Here is a 23,462-nt window from a genome sequence, read left to right as displayed (position 1 = left end):
TTACTTTTTAAAAAATGGAGTAGCTAATAGGCTTATTTAATGAGTGACACTGCTTTTGTTTAACAGATTTTTTTTTTTTTAATTTCCCGAGAGGCAGATGGATAGGGCCCAAAGAGATGAATAAGTTGTCTGAATACAGTTCTAAGTCAGATAGTTCAAGAGACACAACTTCCTTTGGCAGAAAATTTGAATTATAAAGCAGGCAAGGTAAAATATTTGAGATTTGAATCCAAGTAACTGCATGTTATGAGCTAAAGATATCAACAACAATAAGAACAACACATGCTTTTGGTAAACTTTTTCTCTGGCTAAGCAGCCAGGGAAAATATTGCAAATAAAAATAAATCAAGATGAAAAGTAAATTGTAAAAACAAAGACATAACCAGTTTTGAACACACTGTCTTCTGAACCAGCATCATATTCCCTTTTTCTGCCTCCTGGGAAAGGCTGAAGTGAGACTTGAATCTAGGGACAACTGTTCTGGGACAGGGCCTAAGGAACTCATTTCCTGCAACAGGAAATGCTGAGAGAGAAGCCATGAAATGACAAGTTTATAATTGGAAAATGACTAGTTCTTAAACTGCAAAACAGTAATATGAACTCATCGTGCATGATCTGGACCTTGATTGCTCTTTGCTCTAGCAGATGAATAAGTAGCATAAAAAAAAAAATCTGTGACTGGTAGTGCTAACAGAGAAACTAGTAAGTTCATTCTTTAAATCTTCTCCATGAGCAGAACAGGATAGATTTATAACTTTAAGGGAGATAATTAGGGCAGATGCCAGATGTTCTAAATGGGAATTTAAAATAAGCTAACTTTAACCCCAATGTATATTAAAGATATGTGTAGAAGTTAAGATTATAGTAAGAGATAGGAGATAAATTATTTTCTATTTAAGGCTAGAGAATTCCCAGAGTTAGATTAAACAGTAAATAAGAACATCTAAAGATCAGATGGAGGCAATGGATTGTTCCATGTTTAAATTTCTTTAAACCTTGCTCTGAACTATATTTTATATTTAAGTTTGGATATGCCAAGAGTAATTACTTTTAACATAGAAATACTTGCTTTTATAAAAACAAAAGCACATGACGAAAGTTACGTTACTCATTTTTTTACATAACTACAACCACTGAAAGCTTACAATTCGGAGCATATGACTAAAGATTAGCAAGGTGCAACCATCCAATTTTTTTCTATCTCCTCCACCTATTCCTGATGGAGTGCCTAGGAAGAAATAGTTAATGCCAGGTATACCAAAAGTAGAAGTTCATACCTAAAACAAATACTAGAAAATGTCACATTCCTTACTAAGGTTCTCTTTCCATTACAGTAAGTTTTTAAGCCACACCTGATTTGTAACTGAGAGGTAGACTGTGAGATTTAATAAATTTTTAGAACGGACAGTCCTAATTGTGCAGTGCACCTATAAGGCCTTACTGATGAGGGAGACAGGTTAGTTCTATTAAAATTCAGAACTACTAAACAGACCTCCCTAAAACAATGACATTGGCTTAATAATTATAGATTTGATGGCCTAATTTCGGTAATGAAAAAAATTGCCTTAGGAGTTTGGGATTAACATATACATACATGTTATTTATAGGTATATTAACATATACACATTCCCATATTTAAAATAGATAACCATCAAGGACCTACTATATACCACAGGGAATTATACTCAATATTTTGTAATAACCTATAAGGGAAAATAATATTTTATTTTACATATATATATATATATATATATATATATATATAACTGAATCACTTTGCTGTACACATGAAATTAATGCAACATTTTAAATCAATTATACTTCAATTTAAAATAAAGGCTAAAAAAATTGCCTCCGTAGTAACTACTCACCGTTTTCTACATTTGCCAGTCGATGCAGAAGGGGCAGCCAGACCAGGCACTGCGGGGGAGGATCTGACATGAGTGTGTCCAAGAAACCATTTAAGGTGACTTTTTTCTGCATCAAAAAACCCATAAAAATTTAGAATCAAGAATAATCTTAATTTACCTGCTATGTAAATATCATTTGAGATAGAAGAAACAAGACATTCAATTAACCTCTAATAAATAAACAGCTTGAAACTAGTTCTGAATTTAAAACATTAATTGCTTTTTATATTTAAGCCTACATAAGACTGGATTATCTCCACTGAGGCTGAGTCAATATTATCACAAGGAATAAAACAATTCTGAGGGGATCATTTTCATACATGAGGGACAGTATGAAAATGGTGAGGAAAGATGGAGAGTAGACATTCTCCATAAAATTTTACCCAATAGTACATCACAGCACACTCGACAATTTCCGTATCAGTCTTCTAAATTTGTAGAACAGCTTCCCTTTCAAAGCTCCTCAACTTCCATAAGGACTAAATATTTTGTGGTTAATGTGAATGGTTCTGCTATACAAGATTAGGAGTGAATCCTGTTCGGAGGGAGCTATCCTTCCCTGTTAGAAAAGAACACTCTAAATTAAAAAAAAATTCTCTTCTCTACTTTCTTTATGTATCTTTTCTTACAGTTCAGTCGGATTCTGTGTCATTATCCTGGGCTTTTCTGATGCAGAAAAGAAATGTATTTTATCTATAAGTTTCTTTCAAAATGAAAAAAATAAGAAGTTATATTAATATATGATATTTTCATAGTATGAATGACAAAAAATTTACATGCAAAAATCACTACTTTATTTAAATTTTTGAATTAGAATATCAAGGTGGATGGGATAGTTTTATATTTTTTAGACAAGAAATCAGCCCTGAAGAGCTACAGTGCCTTTTCAAGGCTTAAACCTTACACTTGTCCTTGTAATTCACAAAACAACTGTCTTGGTACCCTTCTATTAATGTTTTCTTATTGGCAGATATTTACAGTTTTAGCTTTACCTCATAATACTAAATAAGCTTTTTATAGGGTTGTTATTAGCATTATAATTAAAAGATAAATTATGTAAAGTATAAGTAATGAGACAGTAGTTTTTCAAAAGCTACTACAATTCATATGTCTAAAATAACACTGTGTTTCAAACCAATCACTTGGGGCGGCTTTGCAATGAAGCAATTAAAGCAATTTTGGAATTTCATCATTCGAACTGCTGCTATAGCCAGTTTATGAAGCACAAAAATAAACTGGTCTTATTATTTTTATTAGTGTTGCCTCTTTTTGTACTTTACATGATTTTATCTATTTTGACCATTCATCATACTGGCTAAAAATCACTACTGGAAGTCAAGAAATGCTACTATGATTTCCACATACATAAATTTCTCATCATTGAGGGTATATAAAAGATTATATAATGGGCAGTCTCTAGGATATTTCAAAAGGAATTTTGAGCAATGGCAACATCCTATAAATTTTTTTGAATAGATAAATTCTATTAGATTAAAAAAGTCCTATTATTCTGGCTGACTTTTAATGAGAAATATTCTGAGGCATTAGTATATTTCCTGAGGATTCTACAACGCACTACCTAAAATCAACAAATGTACAAACAAACAAGTAAATCCAGGGGCAGAGAGATCAGTTTGGGGTTTAATGCAATAGGCCAGGCAATCGAGGATGATGAGGAGAGAGATCTGAGAAAATTCTGGAAGGTGAAATCAGTAGGACTTGGTGATTGATGAGAAGTTCTGGGCGAAGAAGTTGTATAGAAGGAGGCTTAGGTGAATGGATCCATTCTGAGGTCACCAACTCGAAAGGGAAAGGGAACTCCAAAGAGGAGTATGCTTTAGCTGGGGACAGAGGCCAGGTATCTAAGCCAGCCTGGGGGTGAGGGCGTGGGAAAGGCCAGAAAGGCTTCCTGGGTGAGAATCCATCCTCCTCACCGCCCCCCCTCCTGCCCCGCCCAGCGGCAGTAGAGTTTGATACTTAAAGTATCAAGCCATCCCTTCTCTTATTGAGTGTATGGATACATTTATAATTCTATATAAATCCATGACCTACGGGGATGCCCAAGGCACCACCTTTGACCTCTTAGATCACCAAGTAAACAGACAGATGAGGTTTACTAGCTGGAGGTAAATGCAGCTTTTCGGTGGCTGCTAAGTACTGATTTCTTATTTAACGGATCCTTTTAGAGGACATACTTGGTTAGTTCGGATTTTTAAAAATTGTAAAGAAATCTTCAGTTTATGGATTTCTAAATCTCCACTATGCTGTGCTGAAGAATAGTTCTAGACACGTAGATTTTCCACATGACTGGAGAGATATAAACACGGAGAGTCCCCCAAACTAAGCAGCTTCCCTTGGCTGACTTGTACCACCCCCAGTTAAAACATGTTGCTCTGAGCCCCAATGTAGTGGAAGATTTAGGGCCTCCCAGATGGCATGGGGCATGTGCTGTGATTCCTTTCTTGTCTCCTTTGCTAAACGTTGGTGAAGCTCGGTGCTGGGTCAGACTCATGCTTCATGTGAGGCTGAGTAACAATTCAACCCTTTTGATAGTGTGGTGGTAATAATGTTTCCGAGGGTATAGCGTTGCTGTAGGGGTTAAATTAGACAATGCAAATAAAGAACTTAGCAGGATGCCTGGTTCATGGTCAGGAAACACCACCTATTATGATTATCCAAATGTGTTGAGTTCAGTTACTGACTCAGAGGTCATTTGTCAGAAGCTGGAAGATACACTACAAGTTACCATGAAGAAGTAGTGACTCGGAGTGACACACAGGAGAGCAGCCACTGAGAGACACTTCCTTAAACAAGTTTTCTCCTACCTGTTGAGAGAAACAGGATCTAGCTGACTGTTCTGTGTAACCAAATGAAGGCCCTTCAAACACTGCTGTGGGTAGTTTGAGAACTTCCCGCAGGAACTGATCGTATCGTCCATAAACCATCACCCCACTGGAGTCAGAAATCATTGAGAAAATATCTGATGGATGGAAAAGGAAAGATCTTTATTCATCACATAAAGATTCCCCACTGTTTTAGTTCAATATATCTACTGCAAATAACAAAAAACGTGGCAGAAACTAAATATTTAATTTATTATGAAAGAATAATATGAAAACTAGTTTTTATGCTGAGATATTCCTGGCATGGTGTTTTCTCTGGTGTCTTTCTGTCGATGATTCTGGCAAACAGCATTAACTAGTAATTTGGATAAAATTAGCATATTTTGATAAGACAGAGAACATCACATTTTTAGTTTGAGGTCAATTATCAACTCATATATAACTCGACGGGAGGAATTTTTGTACATGTGAGAAATACGCTTACCTCTTTTGAAATACACAATGAAAATATTACGACAATGTTAGGGTGTGTGTGTATCTAGCAAGTGAGCTATTTACCCGTCTATCTTGTCACTAAAACGTTTGGGTTTTGGTTTAAGATATTGAAAAATGAAAGACATAATGGGGATAAGGATGCAATGAAAACACTTGATTAACTTCCCACAGAAGCAGAAAACTTCCTATAAATCACAGTGTTCTGGGTGGAAGGCAATTGATTTATGGGGAAGGGTCTTTTGCCTCATGCAGTCGAGAGGAAGCCTGGCCTTGCCGACGATCAGTGAGGTAAAGTCAGGGTTCCAGATTATTCTCAGCAGAGCCACTGGTTTCACTGAGCCTCTTTCCTTCAGTTTCTGCCACTGTGGGCACTTAATGAATATTACCGGCATAATTTCCCCAGGTACTCTATATTTCCTCTGTGGAGATCACTACTGGAAGGAAAGGGTTGGCTATTATATGGTTTGTCACCATGCTAGATTGTAACTAGGCCAGCACAGCTGCTGGGATAAACTGTTGTAAAGTCAATATGCTACCTCTGCTCATTTTGGACTTAATTTTTCAAGGTCAAAATGTAATCTGGGGGCATTGTTTTACACCGCAGCCGGATGTTAAGCATATTATAGGCTTTTTTTGGATTATGTTTTGAGGATGTGAATTGGCTCTCATTTTCTTTAAATAGTCCACTTACAAAGGGTTTCTATTGTGTTTAAAATAGTTAATCAATTATGAAGCTACAGCAATTCTACATGAGCAACAAAAATTAATGTTGTTCTCATTCACTTTCACAATATTGTTTACTTAGTGAATTTCATCTCTCATGTTTCATTATAACTAGTCAAAAAAAGAAGTTGCCAACAGCAAAAAAACCCCCAAAAACCAAAAACAAAACTCTTGTATAATTCCACATATAGAAACTCAAGAATTCCAATCAAAAGGAGGAACAAGAAACCTTGAAGAGGTAAGTGTACTTTCTCATTAAAGCTGCCATGCTGTTTGTTTGGGGGCCGGGTGGTTAACTGTCATTTGGCCATCCTGCTGAACTTCTAGATTTGGATTTTCTAGGCCAGGGCACATTTTGAAAAGTAGCTTAGGCTTTTCAAATCTCCCACTGAAATAATTTAAACAACATCACTAACTAGAGTAAAAGCAGAAGGGGTATCAACAGTGACCTTTCACAAACTTGAAGCTAATATTAAATTCATTTGTACTGATAAAGTTCTACTAAGCAACAGCCAAACTAGGGCTCAGTCCCTGGGATTAAAGGGAAGTGGCTGTTAATGACCACTCAGGTTTTCAAAAGGAAATGAGGGGACTCTGAGGAAGCTCTCAACATGGTATGTGTTTGTACCTTAATCTTGGGCCCTCTGTTTTATATATATATATATATATATATATATATATATACACACACACACTCATATATATACACACATATATATACACATATATGTGTATCTATATAATATAGAGGGTGTTTCAAGGATTAAGCTAGTTACTAGATGAAAAGCACACAGATGCATACTTGGCACCTATATATGGTACAGAAATGTTATCTGTTTTTATTATTAATTTTATATCACACTTTTCTGCCATTTACCTTGTATGTTTAGACTTTGCCTCTCCAATAGGACTGTTCTATAAGGTTATAAATCATAGTCTAAATTACCTTTGTGTTTCCTGCAGCACCTTACAATGATACTTCAGAAGAACTTACATTCATTGATTTATTAAACTAAAATTAACTTGGCACCTAATAAACATGAAATTCTGCTAAGCAATGGTTATACAGAAAAATGAGGACATAAAATCAGGACCTTGCCCTCTGGGAGGTCCCAGTCTATTGGGGATGACAGAGATGTGGTTGCATCCTGGATGACACGACATCATGTACGGTGACAAGGTGGTGTGAGTACAGGAGCGGTAGGGTGTACAGGGTGCAGCAGGAGCTCAGAGAGAGGGTTCCTAGAGCGAGGATTGAGTCAGGGAAGATTTCCTTACAAAGGGGACTTCTAGGCCAAGTATAAAGAACTATCAGTAATGAAGGAGGTACTGAAGAATTAAAGACAGGCCAGCAAGTTAGAAATACTACCCTGGAGGTAAGCTTGGAGGCCGAACAACCTGTTCAGTAATAGAAACTCAGGAAATACAAGGTGTTTGCCATAAACAAGCCCTCCCCAGAAGCTTTAGAATAGCACCTGACTTTCCAGGCTTATTGCACTGGATTCAGAATTCCTTAAGATCCTTAACAGCCTATAATCAGACCAAAACCAGTTTGACAGAAACAGAATATATTATATTAGGTCCGTTTATGTATAGGTAGCTAAGTCCCACACCTTCAGGGTGCACCCTCACACTCTCTGCTGCCTGGGGTACCTGATGAACACCCTGCATATTGGTTCCTGGTGGACCTGAGTACTGGAAATTGGGATGCAACCTAGGGGTTGTTGTCCCTTTTAAAGCATTTAAAGCAGCTTTTAAAACTCAGCTTTAAAATTTCTGCTGTTTTCTACTTTTTAAAATTTCTAAATTATTTTCAGCCAACTATTCTTGCCCTGTGTTCTCCAACATGAAGGGACTAGGTGGAATGAACTAAATCTCTTTCATTCCTATGCACAAAAATAGAAAAACTGCCAAACAAGTGTAGTTGGCATATTGGCGTAAAGTGAATTAGAATTTAAAGAAGGAAAATCCCAAGACATTCCATATCCTTTCATTTTATTTTTCTTATTATAAAGGCAATGCTTATTATAAAATCATTACTCCGCCTGTTTTATGATTAAATGCAAGCCAGCAAAAGAAGATGAAAGAAAACCCACAATTCCACTTACCAAGAGTCAACCATGGTAAATGGGAGTGCTTCCTTAATTTCTCTTTCTGATTTTTCATTGTTGATGTATAGGAATGCCAGAGATTTCTGTGCATTAATTTTGTATCCTGCAACCTTACCAAATTCACTGATTAGTTCTAGTAGCGTTCTGGTGTCATCTTTAGGATTTTCTATGTATAGTATCATGTCATCTGCAAACAGTGACAGTTTTACTTCTTTTTAAATTTGTATTCCTTTTATTTCTTTTTCTTCTAATTGCTGCGGCTAGGACTTTCAAAACTATGTTGACTACGAGTTGTGAGAGTGGACATCCTTGTCTTGTTCCTGATCTTAGTGGAAATGCTTTCAGTTTTTCACCATTGAGCATGATGCTTGCTGTGGAGGGGAAGCTGGGACAAAGTGAGAGAGTGGCATGGACATATATACACTACTGAATGTAAAATAGATAGCTAGTGGGAAGCAGCCGCATTGCACAGGGAGATCAGCTCTGTGCTTTGCGACGACCTAGAGGGGTGGGATAGGGAGGGTGGGAAGGAGGCTCAAGAGGGAGGGGATATGGGGACATATGTATGCATATGGCTGATTTACTTTGTTGTACAACAGAAACTAACACAGTATTGTGAAGCAATTATACTCCAATAAAGGTCTATTAAAAAAAAAAGTCAAAAAAAAAAAAGTCAACCATGGCTGTCTGTGGGTGGATTTGCCCATATTTGTTCATTCAGCCAATGAACATTGTTCATTCTGTTTGAACAATTCAATTTGTTCATTCAATCACTGAAATATTGGTGACTAAGGATACTCATTTCTGATTAACATTTTGGAGAGGTTCTTCCAACCAAACTGCTTTTAGCTAAATTGTTTTGGGCCAAATTGCTTTCAACTGACTTACCTTGAAATCATTAAAACTACCTTTCTGGGATTAACTATATAGTGACTCCTCATTCAGAGAACTGGGGCACGTTCAGGTCTGCTGCTCTGCCAGAAGGTACTGTGAAATGTCGTGATCACACAGTCTGTTTCTCTACAGAATTTGTGACTCTCTGAAGCTTATTTCTGCACACTGGAGAACAGTTTCTTTCCAATGGGACTCGTGCATTTGTGACTTCTTTCACTGAGCTGCAGAGGATTGACTTTGGACCCTGGAAAGCATGCACTGATCATGGGTATTTGGTGAATGATGGGATGGGGTGAGAAAACAGCACTGGAGCAGTTACACTGTTTGCTTTGAAATCCCAGACTTGTGGGAGAACTTTGAGGGATTTGACAAGTGGTAAAGATCTGCTCGAACACTTAGCTAAATCTTGAATTGTGTAACTGTGCTGATGTCATTTGTTGCTTACCTGACAACCATCCCCTTCAACTTTACTGGCCCCAAATTTCATCCTGGGCTATGGGAAAGCAGTGGCCCTTCTCAGCCCAGGAGGTTAGAACGACTGGAAGACTCCCTGACCATCAGGGGCATTCCTTTCCTGTCAGCAGTGGTTGATGTAGTAATTGGTCTGTGATGCCACCCTGGCCATGAGACGTAAGGGCTGGGGGCCTCTGGAGTGGGTGTGACTCCTGAAATTGCTGTACCCCCTTTTACCTTCAGGAGAAGGATAAAATCTGACACAGAGGAGAGCTGAGTGGAAAGATGGAAAGCACCTGGGTCCTTGCTGGTCAGCATGAACCTGGTTAGTGAAACGCTCTGAGGAGTTCTGAAGCGCAGAAAACTGGTTTTCTCAGTTTTCCTCAAACTTATTTTATTAAGGGACCCTTTTCTCCAAGTACCTAACATTGAATAAGTATTTGGAAATGTTTCTTAAGACTTTGGAAAAAACCTTTACCTACTGTCCTCAGCATAAGTGGCCAAGGGTGACATGGGGTCAGTAGGCAAGGCCCTCGGGAGTTTCTTCTTCTGCCCTGGTTCATTTTGTTAAACTTTCTCTTCCCAGCCTAACCCTGAAGGAAATGCTTTAGGGATTACTCTAAGTTATTTTTTTTTAAAAGGACATTGTTTCTGCCACCTTCTAATTTAGCTGTTATCCTCAATCAAGTACTGAGGTAGATGTCTTTAAAGTTTTACATCTTTCAGGCTAACTGAAGAGAGACTAAACTGGACCTTGTAGGGTCTGCTTGGGCTTCTCTGAAACTTGAGTGCACTTGGCTGGTCCATGAAAGGAGGTTCCTGGGAGTGAGGGAAGATGTGTGGTTATGTGGGGTTCCCCTTGTCTACTGCTCCAATGACATAACTCTTCTTGGAACATGTCTGGGGAAATTCCAAAGGAATAAAGGTCCCCCCCCCACCCCGACCCCGGTATCCTTCTTTATTCTTCCTCTGTTGGTGCGTCAAGAAGCAAGAGATTACATTCAGCAGCGGACAGGCTGCAGGTGACAAAAGAGCCTAAAGGCTATGAGTCATGGAGGCCTGCAGCCAACAGGGACCCTACAGGTACCTAACAAAATCCCCAAGTTTAGGATGGAGAAGGAAGTTGAGGACTAAAGAAGTGAAGTGATTTCCACAGAATAATCAGCAAATTAGTCACACAGCTGGGCCTGCAACCTGGGACTCCCAATTCCCATGACAGTGCTGTTTGTCATACGGCATTATAACTCAGACTCATAATATTTAGGGGAAGGGAGAGGGTTACATGACAATTCCTCTTCAAAACAGCCACCTATACATGATTTTAAACTAGTTCGAAATGAAAATGCTTGCCCGCTCTACACCCACTCTAGGCCTACTGAATCAGAAATTCTGGAAATGAGACCCAGAAATCCATTTTTTTTTTAAAGCCCTCCAGGTGACTCCATATACACTAAAATTTGAAAACCACTGGTATACGGGGAAAAAGTCAGGGTTCAATTCCTGGTACCATCTGTGATTAACTCTCTCTGTCTCAGCTTCTTTACCTAAAACATGAGAACAAATCAGAAAACTCTCACTTTTGTTGGTTAAAAAACTACCACATTTAGTGACAAAATGTACACAAAAGGCCCATAATCACTCAACACTCTAGCTATCATGTCTTTATTGGCATCAGTTAATTCTCAGTTTATAGTTTCTGTACATAATTCCTATGCCTACACTCTGGCAATGTCTACTTTGGAAACTTTGGAGTGCCCAGTGATTTGAACAGCATTGGTGGAGAAGAATGAGGAATTGTGCCGGGAACTTTGGCTTGAGATGATCGAGAAACGGAAGGTTGCCCAACATGGTCTTCGTCTCCCTATGGTGATGGACTTATGCCTGTGAGGCAGTTCTACAGTAAATGAATGTGAAAGAATGTATATCTTACTTTAGTATCATGAACAGTCTAACTGGTGATCCTCAACGGGTTATAAAAAATAATAATCCATATGTAGAAAGAAAACATTCATTTCATTGACATTAATCTAATATGAAAACATTTCTACGACAAAATCCAAGGATCAACGAGGATTATATTTCAAACAACTCTCATAGAATGAGGAAAGTCACAAATGGTCAGGGGGACCTGGCGGGAATGGGGTAGAGGAAAACATGGTATACAGGAGGGCTAAGCAAACAGAGATGCAGAGAATAACTTACATCTTAATTTGTCCATGATCTTCCCTCCACACAATGTGGCTAAAGCCATTTTGACAGCAAATACTGAAATTTTACCATGGCCTTCCCTGTTTAATGATCATAGAAAAAAAGAGATGTCATGTGAAGAACGTCCAATAACACAGTCTGACATTTTCTGTTCTGTAGAAACCATAGGACAACAGAGCTGCATGCATTACGTGAACATATCCATTTTAAAAAAGGTTATGAATACATTTCAACACATGTTTCTGAAAAACTCCTCTAGTCGATGTTTCCTTTTTTCAAGAGATTGCAGAATCTTTAAATTATTCTTTGTCTACGCCCCTTGCTCAAAGCATAGACTGGTAGCCATAGAAATATGTGCTATTTACCTGGAGAGGAAAATTACAGAACATTCTTTTCACTTTGGGTTTCATAAAATAATTTTATGTATGATGATGCCACAGTTTCTATAATTTATTTAAACAAGGCTTCAGAAAAATCTTAAGTTGTGTGTGTCAGGTAATTCCTGAATTTTAAAAGAGTTAGGGTTAATATGGAGACGTTTTCATCACACTTTTTTTTCAACAATCATTTCCTACCCACAAGCCAACTGTCCTTAAAAGTGATCCATTTACTTTTCAAAGGGAGTTGGTATTTTAAAGGGGCAAAAGTAAGAGCTCTTTTGAATAGTTCTCCTACCTAAATGACATGAGAGCAGCCAAATCTTTGTTGATTCAAGAGGTATAACTAACTTGTCCTTCACAAAATGTGACATAAAGGGCATTCTATAAGAAGTAGAATATTTCTGCTCAATGATTTTTCCAGCTGGAATAAACTGTTTATTATATCCTTGGAACCAGAAGTGTATCATATTAGTAATTCATTTCTTTGGTGGTTGCTACTCTTAAGAATGATCAAAAGAGTTATTTAAAATAATAATGTAGCTGAAAGGTAAGTAGAGTCTGTATTGACAAGGGTTTAGTATATAGAATAAGTAATTTATATGAATAAATTCAGATATCTGACATATTAGAAGAATAAGGCATCATAAATTATTGTGTCTTTGTTCCTTACTAGACTCCAGAGAGGAATCATTTGTTATTCATCTTTGTTGCTGTCGTTCTTAGCATAGTACCTAGAAGGCAGCTAGGCAGAATGCAAAACTGACCCAGTCTTATATGCTAGTGACTATCCTGTTTATATTTCTAAGCCTAAGCAGCAGACTTACATAATTACATATTAGAAATCTTCACTTGGATATCCTGCATCAAACCAAGTATATTCAAAGTAGAACTCATTATATTTCAAAGCCCTCTCGTAATACTCTGACCAACTAAACTACTAACCTGCTCTTCCTCCTACAGTCCCTCTTTGGGTTGTCAGAATCACCATGTACCTAGTTACCCAGAAATGAATTTTTGGCAAGAGGTCACCCTTGATGTTTTGCTCTTCCTTAATTCACTACCAACCAAATAAATGTTTGAGGTACTCAGATATACCCACTTCACTGTATATTAAACCCACTTCCTTCTTTCCCTTCCGACTGCCATGGCTTCTATCAGCTCTTGCTTTAACACTGTAATAACTTCTTCTTTTTTTTTTTATAAATGTATTTATTTAATTTTTGTCTGCTTTGGGCCTTCATTGCTGTGTGCAGGCTTTCTCTAGTTGCGGCGAGCGGGGGCTACTCTTCCTTGCGGTGTGCGGGCTTCTCATTGCGGTGGCTTCTCTTGTTGCAGAGCACGGGCTCCAGGTGTGCAGGCTTCAGTAGTTGCGGCATGTGGGCTCAGTAGTTGTGGCTCGCGGGCTCCAGAATGCAGGCTCAGCAGCTGTGGCACACGGGCTCAGTTGCTCCAAGGCATGTGGGATCCTCCCGGACCAGGGCTCGAACCTGTGTCCTCTGCATTGGCAGGCAGACCCTTAACCAACGTGCCACCAGGGAAGCCCTGTAATGACTTCTTAAATGATCTCTCTGCTTGCACACTCATATCACAGATCTGACCATGTTACAGTCAGAGCCCTGTATTCGCGGTTCTGCATCTGCGTATTTAAGCAACCGTGGGTGGATCTAGGGGTTGTCTGTAGGAGACTTGAGCATCCCCGGGTTTTGGTATCAGTAGGCGGTCCTGGAACCAAACCCCTGCAGATACCGAGGGATGATGGTACTTCATTATTTATAACCCTGTTGCCTCCGTTTGCCCGCGGGATATAGTTCTAACCTTATCTGTTTTCTCCAGGCTCGTCTGCTACCATTTCTGTTGCACTCCACACCACAGTGCCCTGTCAATGCCCTTCCCCCTATGCTCTGCTCAGGACTCTCCCACCCATTCATGGAGTCTCAGCTCAATATCATCATTCACTCTGCTCCGAAAACAGTTCTTCCCCTGATGTGGAAGCAATCACTCTTCCCTTTACTTTTACCTATTATTTGGCATCTGTCACTCACCTATCACCGAATGACCTTGATTTGTTTATTTACGTGTCTGCATGTATTTCGACTCCACACTGTGAGATCCTTGGGGGCAGAAATTATGTCTTCTCAATTAACTGAATTCCCAGTGCCTCACTTTGTCTCACATAGCGTTAGTGAACAATAAATTCCTTATATTAATTAATGACTATTAATCATTATAATAGGTGCCCTAGAATTTTGATTAAGTGGTTCACTAATTTTGGGGCAGGTAGCTGTAATAAAAATGCAATGATTTTGTAAAAACCACCTCATTCAAAATTATTCCATATCCCCTGCATTCCCAATTGCACGGATAACTGGAAGTATCAATAACTTTATTTTAGGAAGTAATTAGCTTCTCTTCCTAAGCTGAAACATGGTTCAAGTAATAACAGGAGAGTCTACAAAGTGTGGAAGAATAGGAGTAATATAGTGATAAAGTAATCTTCAAAATGCAGAGAAATTGAAGAGTATTATATGTGAGACCTCAAGAGCAAATGCAAGTTTCTTTCAATGAGTCAGAGAGAACAATTTATTTTTATTTTTTATGCAGTTCACATTTTCAACATTTACTTTAGAGTAGTTTAAGATCTGTAAAACCCAGTGCTTTGAAATGGTCTGGGGTTAATTTCAGGATTAATTTCCATATTTTTTTCCACATCTTTATTGGGTATAATTGCTTTACAATGTTGTGTTAATTTCTGCTGTACAACAAAGTGAATCAGCTATATGTATACATATATCCCCATATCCCCTCCCTCTTGAGCCTCCCCCCCACCCTTCCTATCCCACCCCCTAGGTGGTCACAAAGCATCAAGTTGATCTCCCTGTTCTATGCAGTAGCTTCCCACTAGCCATCCATTTTACATTTGGTAGTGTATATATGTCAATGCTACTCAGAGAGGACAATTTAACTCAAGAAAGAGGACAGACCACAGATGATGTTGGGACAGAGAGCTCTCCAGAGGATGAAATGATGATAGCTCACGGGTGAATTCTTAAACCTTAGCTTTTAATGTAGAAGGTCCTAGGGAGATTACCAGTCCTGTATTGTTGCTGGAAATGCAAGATTACTGCTATTAAATCCAAGAGTGGTTGTATCAGAGCTATTTTGCCAAATCGACATAATAAATCTAGATGAATCACCCAGTGGAGGGCGGCTCAATGAGAGTTTTGCAGGAACTGAAGGGTGAAATTAGGTCACTGGAATTTACTGGTATGTAAGCTACTATGTCAGATTGCAAATGTGACCCCTGTCACAAAGAAGGATTCAGGGGTATGCAGGAATGTACACCGTGGGAAGCATGCCAGTACCAGCTGAGTTCAGACCTTGCTCAGCCCTGGCACTGGATAAACCTTTAAGGAGTTGAATGAGTGAGTGGAGATGGTGGACTTGCCTATGGAGAATGGAGGCACCAAAGAGTTAAATACAAAGGGATCTTTTAAAAGAACATTTTCAGTAGATATAACAGGATGAAGAAAAGAGGTGGAAAGAGAAAGATTTTCTAAAGGTCTTTGACAAGGTTCCACACCAAAGGCCATTACTTAAACAAAGTCACCTTGGGATCAGGGTCCCTATTTTGTTGTGAAAAAAGAATTGGCATTGACACCGGAAGCAAAAATTAGGGAGAAGGTGGTACATCCCGAATGGAGAACGTAAGAGCTATTCTCATTAGGAATCTTCCTTAGTGGGGGCAGTTTGACTCATGAACAGCCAGTGAAATCTCTTAAGTATCTAAGAAGTGAAAAGTCAAGCTCTTGAGGATGGATAACAGGAAGCTCCTAGGAGTCTTGGGCAAACAAGCAGGAAAGCGGCATATTGTTCCAAAGTGAGTTCTGTACATGCAATGCCTCTAAGTAAAGTGGTTAAATGGCACATATGGAATGTCGGCACAATTCAGGAGGTAGACCCACCACAGTGTGCTGAGGATGAAAAACGTAGATTGTCCCTAATGCTGCAGGGCAAATGGTGCTCCAAGAGGAGCACTAGAAAAAGTCTACACGCTTGTCTTGCTTTTATGAAAAGCTATGGCCACAGCACACCTCCCATTTCATGTGTAGTTCAGATTGCCACCTCAAGAAACAACAGATGCCATATGATCCAGCAATCCCACTCCTGGACATGTACCCAGAAAAACTCTTAATTTGAAAAGATACATGCACCCCAATGTTCATAGCAGCACTATTCACAGTAGCCAAGACGTGGAGTCAACATAAATGTCTGTCGACAGAGGAATGGATAAAGAAGATACGGTACATAGATACAATGGAATATTACTCAGCCACAGAAAAGAATGAAATAATGCCATTTGCAGCAACATGGATGGACCTAGAGATTATCATACTAAGTGAAGTAAGTCAGAAAGAGAAAGACAAATACCATATGACATCACTTTTATGTGGAACCTAAAAAAATGATACAAAGGAACTTATTTACAAAGCGTAAACAGACTCACAGACATAGAAAACAAACTTAGGGTTACCAAAGGGGAAGGAGGTGGGGGAGGGGTACATTAGGAGTTTGGGATTAGCAGATACAAACTACTATATATAAAATAGATAAACAACAAGGACCTACTGTATAGCACAGGGAACTATATTCAGTATCTTGTAATAAACCATATGGAAAAGATTATGAAAAAGAAATATATATATGAAACTGAATCAATTTGCTGTACACCAGAAATTAACACAACATTGTAAATCAACTATACTTCAATAAAAAAAATAAATTAAAAAAAAAAGAAAGCGGCAACAGAGCCAAATGTGTTTGAGAGTACTGTCTGCAGTGTACAGTGTATACTGGATACAGCAACAGTGTAGCCATTAGAATCAGTGACTTTTAGGGCAAGAGTGATCCTTAGAATCAGTGATCAATGACATGACCACATAAGCTTTTATTTGCGAATGAAAGCTGCTAGTGTAAAAGGTACAGTAAAAGCTTTAAAAATAAGTTTACTACCAGCCTATCATTTTTATTAAAAGAATAATTTTACTTTTAAAGTAAAACAAAATTTTACTTATTTTAATGTTTTCTCTTTCAATGTAGAGAGAGAACAAAAGGCATATACATATTTTACTCACTTCCCCCTCACTATTTGTTTTTTTGCATCATGAAATAGATTTTTTTTTTAAGCCAATTATCCTGAAGCTTTTGCCTTGGCAAATTTTACTTTCCTGTTCTAGCTCGACATCAAAATTACCCAATTAAATTGTTATCTTGGTATTTAATTAACATCTAAAAGGATATTTAAGAGAACCAGCAAATTATCAAAGGTAGAAACTAAAATTGCTTCACTAATCAATGTTTCTTTAAATTGTTTATTTCCCTTTATACCTTGTTTGCTCATTCTGAAAAATTTCAAATTTTCCTACAGGATATCTGATTGAAAATGGGAAAAGGAAAGCACTTACCCTTTGGTTAAATATATATATATATATATATATATGGAGACTGGTAGAGTGTCTGTCTTAAAAACATGCATTACTTCAAAGTTTGATTCATCATCACAGAAAATGAGTAACTGCTTTACGCTGGGCTTTTTCCATGACTATACAAAGAGACAAACTGACTTCTTTTAACTAAGATACTACTTTTAGGGAAAAGTTGTCTGGGAAGGAAAATCTACTTTTGACAAGAAGGAAAAAGAACAAATAGATACTAATAGGTCTGGGATGGTAGGCTGAAGTTGGAACTGTACAGATTTAATAAACAAGAAACCTCAATTAAATAGTCGCCAGCAGGGGGCGCTCTCCTGCCCTGCGATGATAACAGAGCCCAACCGGAAAAAGAAAGACTCCTTTCCTGGGAAAGACCCAGCCAATGAAAAGCCATGGACTCCTTGTTTACTACAGCCCTCCCAACTTCCTTTCCCCCTCTATAAAAGTGCTCTCCTTGCCTTGCCCTGTGGGGACTGCCAGGATTGCAGACCCTGAATAGCAATTCCTTGTTGATCCCGAATAAACCCTTTATTCTCCCCTTTCTGGAGAAATAACTGGTAGTCTATTTGCTTTAGGTCAACAGAAACAGAATATAAAATTTCTCCAAGTTCCCAAGAGAGTTCCCTGTTTGAAATTACAGAACCCCAGGACAAATATCAAGTCCCTGAAAGTGAGATTGAATCCTGACCGATTCTTTTTTGAACAGGCTCAAGGAATTATTTCTCTATTTAAGAATACTAAAACCAGGAGTTCTTCTCTTACCAACATATTTTACCAAAGCATTTGGAAAGCATTTATGATAAGCAAAGGCCCAGCTCACACTTGGGTTTCTCACACACTTTGGTGGCTTAATTCCCTGGGAGAACTGCTTCCTCCTCTGTCTTCCACAATATGCCTCTGTCATAAAACGTTTCTCCTCTGGGAATTATTTTGTTCATATGGAACACACATTTTTTAACTCAATAAATATTTATTAGCAATGCCTCAGAAGTGGGGCATATAAAGATGAATAAGACGTGGCTCCTACCCTCCAAATTTGCCCATCATCTACTTGGGAGGAGTCAAAACTAGTTAATTTTAATACAACACACTTTAAGGGCAGAGTCCATGTCTTACTCAACTATCATCCCCAGTCTATTGTAGCACCTAGAACATAGCGAGTTCTTAATACATGTTAGTTAAATTAATGAATGCACAAGTTGAAATGTTCTGATTTACCACTTAAGTTTTATACTGAGCAATACTAAGTTTTGAGAAAACTACAAAGGTTAACTTAACGGCCCTTCATATTAGATGGTGCAGTCATGTGAGATGTTGAATTTAGAAGGGATCACAGACATAATTACTCTTGTTTTGGGGAGACTAAAGTTAACACGTGAACACATAGAAATAAATCCCTTATTTGGCCCTGGCATCGCTTTGGGCTCCCCATAATGTAAGCAAAACATCCAGGAAAATAATTCCTCATTGCACCGGGCCAGGTGAGTTTGCCAGGAGTTTGTCTAGAATGGAGAATGGAAGGGGCCAAATCTGTTGACATGTCTCCCTCTCTCCCATGAAATCCCACCTGCCACTCAGCCAAAGTACATCTGACAGGAAGACGAGTGACATTACGGATGTTCAATTTATCTACAATTACGAAAATTCTTTGGAAAGAGCTTCCATTTTAGCAACATGTAGGGATCTTGGAACAAGGTATTTCCCACTAGCACAAAATTTTAGTGAGTAGAGAATGTGGACATCTTGGATTTAAGATGTGCTAAGAAAAAAATCACCAAGCCAAGTACATTTTAAAGAGGGGGGCACCTACATAATAAAACGCCAAGAGAAGAACATTTGGTTTCGTGTGACTCTTCTCTTTTTCCTTCATTCTCACCCACCCATAGAGCCTCACATGTAAACAACACGTTTTGTTGGTGTATTTTGCAGTGCATATTCCATTGAACATCAGAATCATTTTTACAACTCAAAAGGCAGAAGGATTTTGGCAGAGTTCCAGGATTATTTCGTATCCATGCATCTGAAATAGTGCTGTGGTACCTTTCATCATGTCGGGGGCTCAGCAGTGGGATAGGATATTCAAATGGCTCAGCAAGGTTCAAGATGTCAAACAAAGAGGAAAATTCCAGAATTTTGTATTCTCTATGAAAGACTATTATACGATGGATTTGGAGCTCTGGATGGCTGTCATAAAACTGACTGTAAATCTACAGTGTAAAACGTGGTAAGTCCAAATAGCTCTTTCACATACACTCTGTCAAATATGCCTAAAGATCACAAACTGGAAAGGTTAGGAATGTGAGCATAATAATAATATCCTGTAATAAGCAGGGTAAGTCTGGGGGGAAAAAGCACATTAATTCTCATATAAAAAGATGAAACAGAAAGCGTGAATAGAGCTGAATTTAAACGGATGCCTGAAACAAAAGGATTTTCCCCCACTTGCCTCACCTAGTAGGAAGCTGTATGACCTGCAAATTATCTAACCTTTTTATGTCTCAGCTTCATCACTTACTCAACCTGAAAAATTATAATAATGTAACGCCAAACCAGTAAGATTATTGGCACACGGTAAATGCTGAGTACATCTTAGCATAATTATAATATTATTAACATCATTAGAGAATTCGCATTAAGAACTGACATAGAGAATGGACTTGAGGACACGGGGAGGGGGAAGGGTAAGCTGGGACAAAGTGAGAGAGTGGCATGGACATATATACACTACCAAACGTAAAATAGATAGCCAGTGGGAAGCAGCCACATAGCACAGGGAGATCAGCTCGGTGCTTTGTGACCACCTAGAGGGGTGGGATAGGGAGGGTGGGAGGGAGACGCAAGAAGGAGGAGATATGGGGATATATGGATATGTATAGCTGATTCACTTTGTTATAAAGCAGAAACTAACTCACCATTGTAAAGCAATTATACTCCAGTAAAGATGTTTAAAAAAAAAATCTGACTCTACATTAAAAAAAAAAGAAAAAAAGAATTGACCTCCAAAAATAGAAAAACCACCGTTTAATATATATCATTGTCCTACTTCAAGTTTTCGAATATATGTGGAAATAATATTCGCTAAAAGTGAGGCCCCTGTCATATAATCTACTTTATGAGGAACTGTGCCAAGAAGGGAGACTCCTGAATTGAAATGAGATTAAGTCAACTGATGAAAGTTGATGTTAGTGTTTCCCGGGGAAGCAGGAAGAGGGTAAAGAGAAGCACGTTAAAGTCTGTTGTGAAAATGGGATCCGCCCACATTAGTAACCATGGACATCTAGTGATCTTCTCTGTGGAGGAGAAGTGAAAACAGAGGGTATGAATCTAGATGACAGAGCAAATTTAGACCCGCTAGATTTAGTAAAAGATTGGAGATTAAGGAGGGCTTAATCTCAGAAAAAGAATGAAAAGAAATTAGTGTGATAAGAGCTAAGTCCACCTTTGATTTTCATTCATTTATTCATTCACTCACTGATTCATTATGAGCTGGATATTGGCTCAGGTGCTGTACATATAAAGAAGAAGACACGGTCCCACTTGAAAGTAGCTTGTGGGGGTCAGTCAGATAAGCAGAGAGACAGGCATCTCAAGAGACTATCAAGAGTCATGTTCAAGGAACAGTGGGACCTGGCAGAGGGTGAGCAGCTTGGCCATGAGAGCTGAAGGGCTTCACAGTGTATCAGCGTCTATGACCCCACCTCTCCAAAAGGCCATACATGATCAACTTTGAAGAATTATTTTCTAGGTAACCATTATACCTCAATAAAGGTATATATGTTTGTTTTTTTTTAAAAGAATTATTTTCATCTTGTACCTTTCCGCCATTTTGTTGTTGTTGTTACTTTCAATTCCCTAAAAAGTAATAACAGTAAAAGTCCTTAGAACACTTCAAAGAGATTTTCACCCCCACTGGGATATGGACAAGAAGGGAGAGGAAAAGGGCTGCCGAGTTAGTGGCTTCTGAAAGAGAGAGCCTCAGGGGAAGGCTCCTGCCACCAAACAGGGAAGGAGGCAAGGCAGGCCAGTTCCTGGGGGACACGGAAGGAAAGAGAGAAGAGGAGAAGACTGACTTAAGGCTCTGGTCATTTCCTTGTATTTTTCTTCCCTGTCAGCCCTGCTCCCTTCTTCTGAGACCTCCTTTCCTGTGCTTCCCAGGCACACCCCTCCATTTCCCTAGAGACACTTAGAGAAGAAAGCATCTGGCTGTAGAAAGGGTCTGCTTAGAAGTTGGCTGGTTAATAGCCCACTAGGTGATATCCCTCCCAAGTATCCTTTTTTTTTTTTTTAAGAAGATGTTGGGGGTAGGAGTTTATTAATTAATTTATTTATTTTTGCTGTGTTGGGTCTTCGTTTCTGTGCGAGGGCTTTCTCCAGTTGTGGCAAGCGGGGGCCACTCTTCATCGCGGTGCACGGGCCTCTCACTATCGCAGCCTCTCTTGTTGGAGAGCACAGGCTCCAGAAGCGCAGGCTCAGTAGTTGTGGCTCATGGGCCTAGTTGCTCGGCGGCATGCGGGATCTTCCCAGACCAGGGCTCGAACCCGTGTCCCCTGCATTAGCAGGCAGATTCTCAACCACTGCGCCACCACAGGGAAGCCCCCAAGTATCCATTTTTAGAAGGAAAGTGATCAAGACAGAAACCTTCTAGACTGAAGGGACTGCCTATTCAGTGACAGGACGGTAAGCATGGCATAGGCCACTGGAGGCAAATGCTAGCTCTTGGCAGTCTATGAATCATCCTATGTATGTAGTGATGTACTGTATCTTGAGGCTGACTTGGCCAAAGAGCAGAGAAACCTCACAACCGGGAAACTGACCAGAGCCTGCGGCAAGCATGCCTGTGTGAGAACTGAGATCCAGGGATTCTGGCGGGGAGAGGAACAGAAGGGTGCTACTCTTGGGGAACTATGGTTGTGGGAAAGTGAGTCTGGTTCTCAGGGATGCATCCAAGTCACGTGGACCTTGATCCTCATTTCAGGTCACTATTTCTTGGCAGAGTTCAACTGGCTGGGGCTGGTGAACTTTAAGGCACAAGCAAACTAATGAACGTATTTCTTTGAATACAAATTCTTATTCTTCATGGGTTTAAATTACTGTCTTTCCTTTAAATTTTTTTTTTTACATTACCTCTTTATAGAGTCCAGGTTGTTAAGGCATCTCTAGCTCTTTTATTTTGGATTTTTCCTCTCTTTTTCTTTTAGTATGTCCATTTAAAATACAGCAAATGAGGGGAAAATCTCCTAAATGTTTCAGTGATTTTGTAATAGCAACAGCACATCATTGATCTACCAGTATCGGGCTCATTCATGTCTACCAAAATACAGAAGTCTCCCTTAAATACTTGGGTTCTGCAAATTAATGCCATTTGCAGCAACATGGATACAAGCAGAGATTATCATACTAAGTGAAGTAAGTCAGAAGGAGAAAGACAAATACCACATGATATCCTTTATATGTGGAATCTAAAATATGACACAAATTAACCTATCTACAAACAGAAACAGACTCATGGACATAGAGAACAGACTTGTGGTTGCCAAGGGGGAGGGGGTTGGGAGGGGGATGGAGTGGGAGGCTGGGATCAGCAGATGTAAGCTATTATATATAGAATGGATAAACAACAAGGTCCTACCGTAAAGCACAGGGAACTATGTTCAGCATCCTATGATAAACCATAATGGAAAAGAATATGAAAAAGGAACGTATATATATGTATAACTGAATCACTTTGCTATACAGCAGAAATTAACACAACATTGTAAATCAATTATACTTCAATAAAAAATCAATATTTGGGTATTATGGGATAGGTAGTAGGAAGTGACATCAGATTTCCATACTGGATCTCAATTGGATAATTAGAAGTTTACTATTATAAGAGATAGAATTGAACAGTCATTTTATTCTTGTTTCTATTCTTATATTCACTTCTAAATTGTATTTCCAGGTACTGGGACTT

At 38.8% G+C, this 23,462-nt stretch overlaps 1 protein-coding gene across 24 annotated transcripts in view; it reads right to left on the bottom strand.

Annotated features, from left to right (window-relative positions):
* The window catches only part of DTNA (dystrobrevin alpha), a 390,982-nt gene that overhangs the window by 66,149 nt on the left and 301,371 nt on the right, over positions 1 to 23,462 (bottom strand). For all 24 annotated transcript variants that reach the window (XM_060028867.1, XM_060028865.1, XM_060028869.1 and 21 more), the window contains 3 exons: positions 11,632 to 11,717; positions 4,736 to 4,890; positions 1,872 to 1,977 (listed from right to left, as the gene is read on the bottom strand). In XM_060028867.1, coding sequence (XP_059884850.1) covers positions 1,872 to 1,977; positions 4,736 to 4,890; positions 11,632 to 11,717 — 347 coding nt within the window. The remainder of the gene's footprint in view (positions 1 to 1,871; positions 1,978 to 4,735; positions 4,891 to 11,631; positions 11,718 to 23,462) is intronic.

Source organism: Delphinus delphis, chromosome 13, assembly GCF_949987515.2.
Source record: "Delphinus delphis chromosome 13, mDelDel1.2, whole genome shotgun sequence".
NCBI lineage: Eukaryota > Metazoa > Chordata > Mammalia > Artiodactyla > Delphinidae > Delphinus > Delphinus delphis.
The sequence above is the reverse complement of the archived record's forward strand: the minus strand, read 5'-3'. Positions and strand labels throughout refer to the sequence as shown.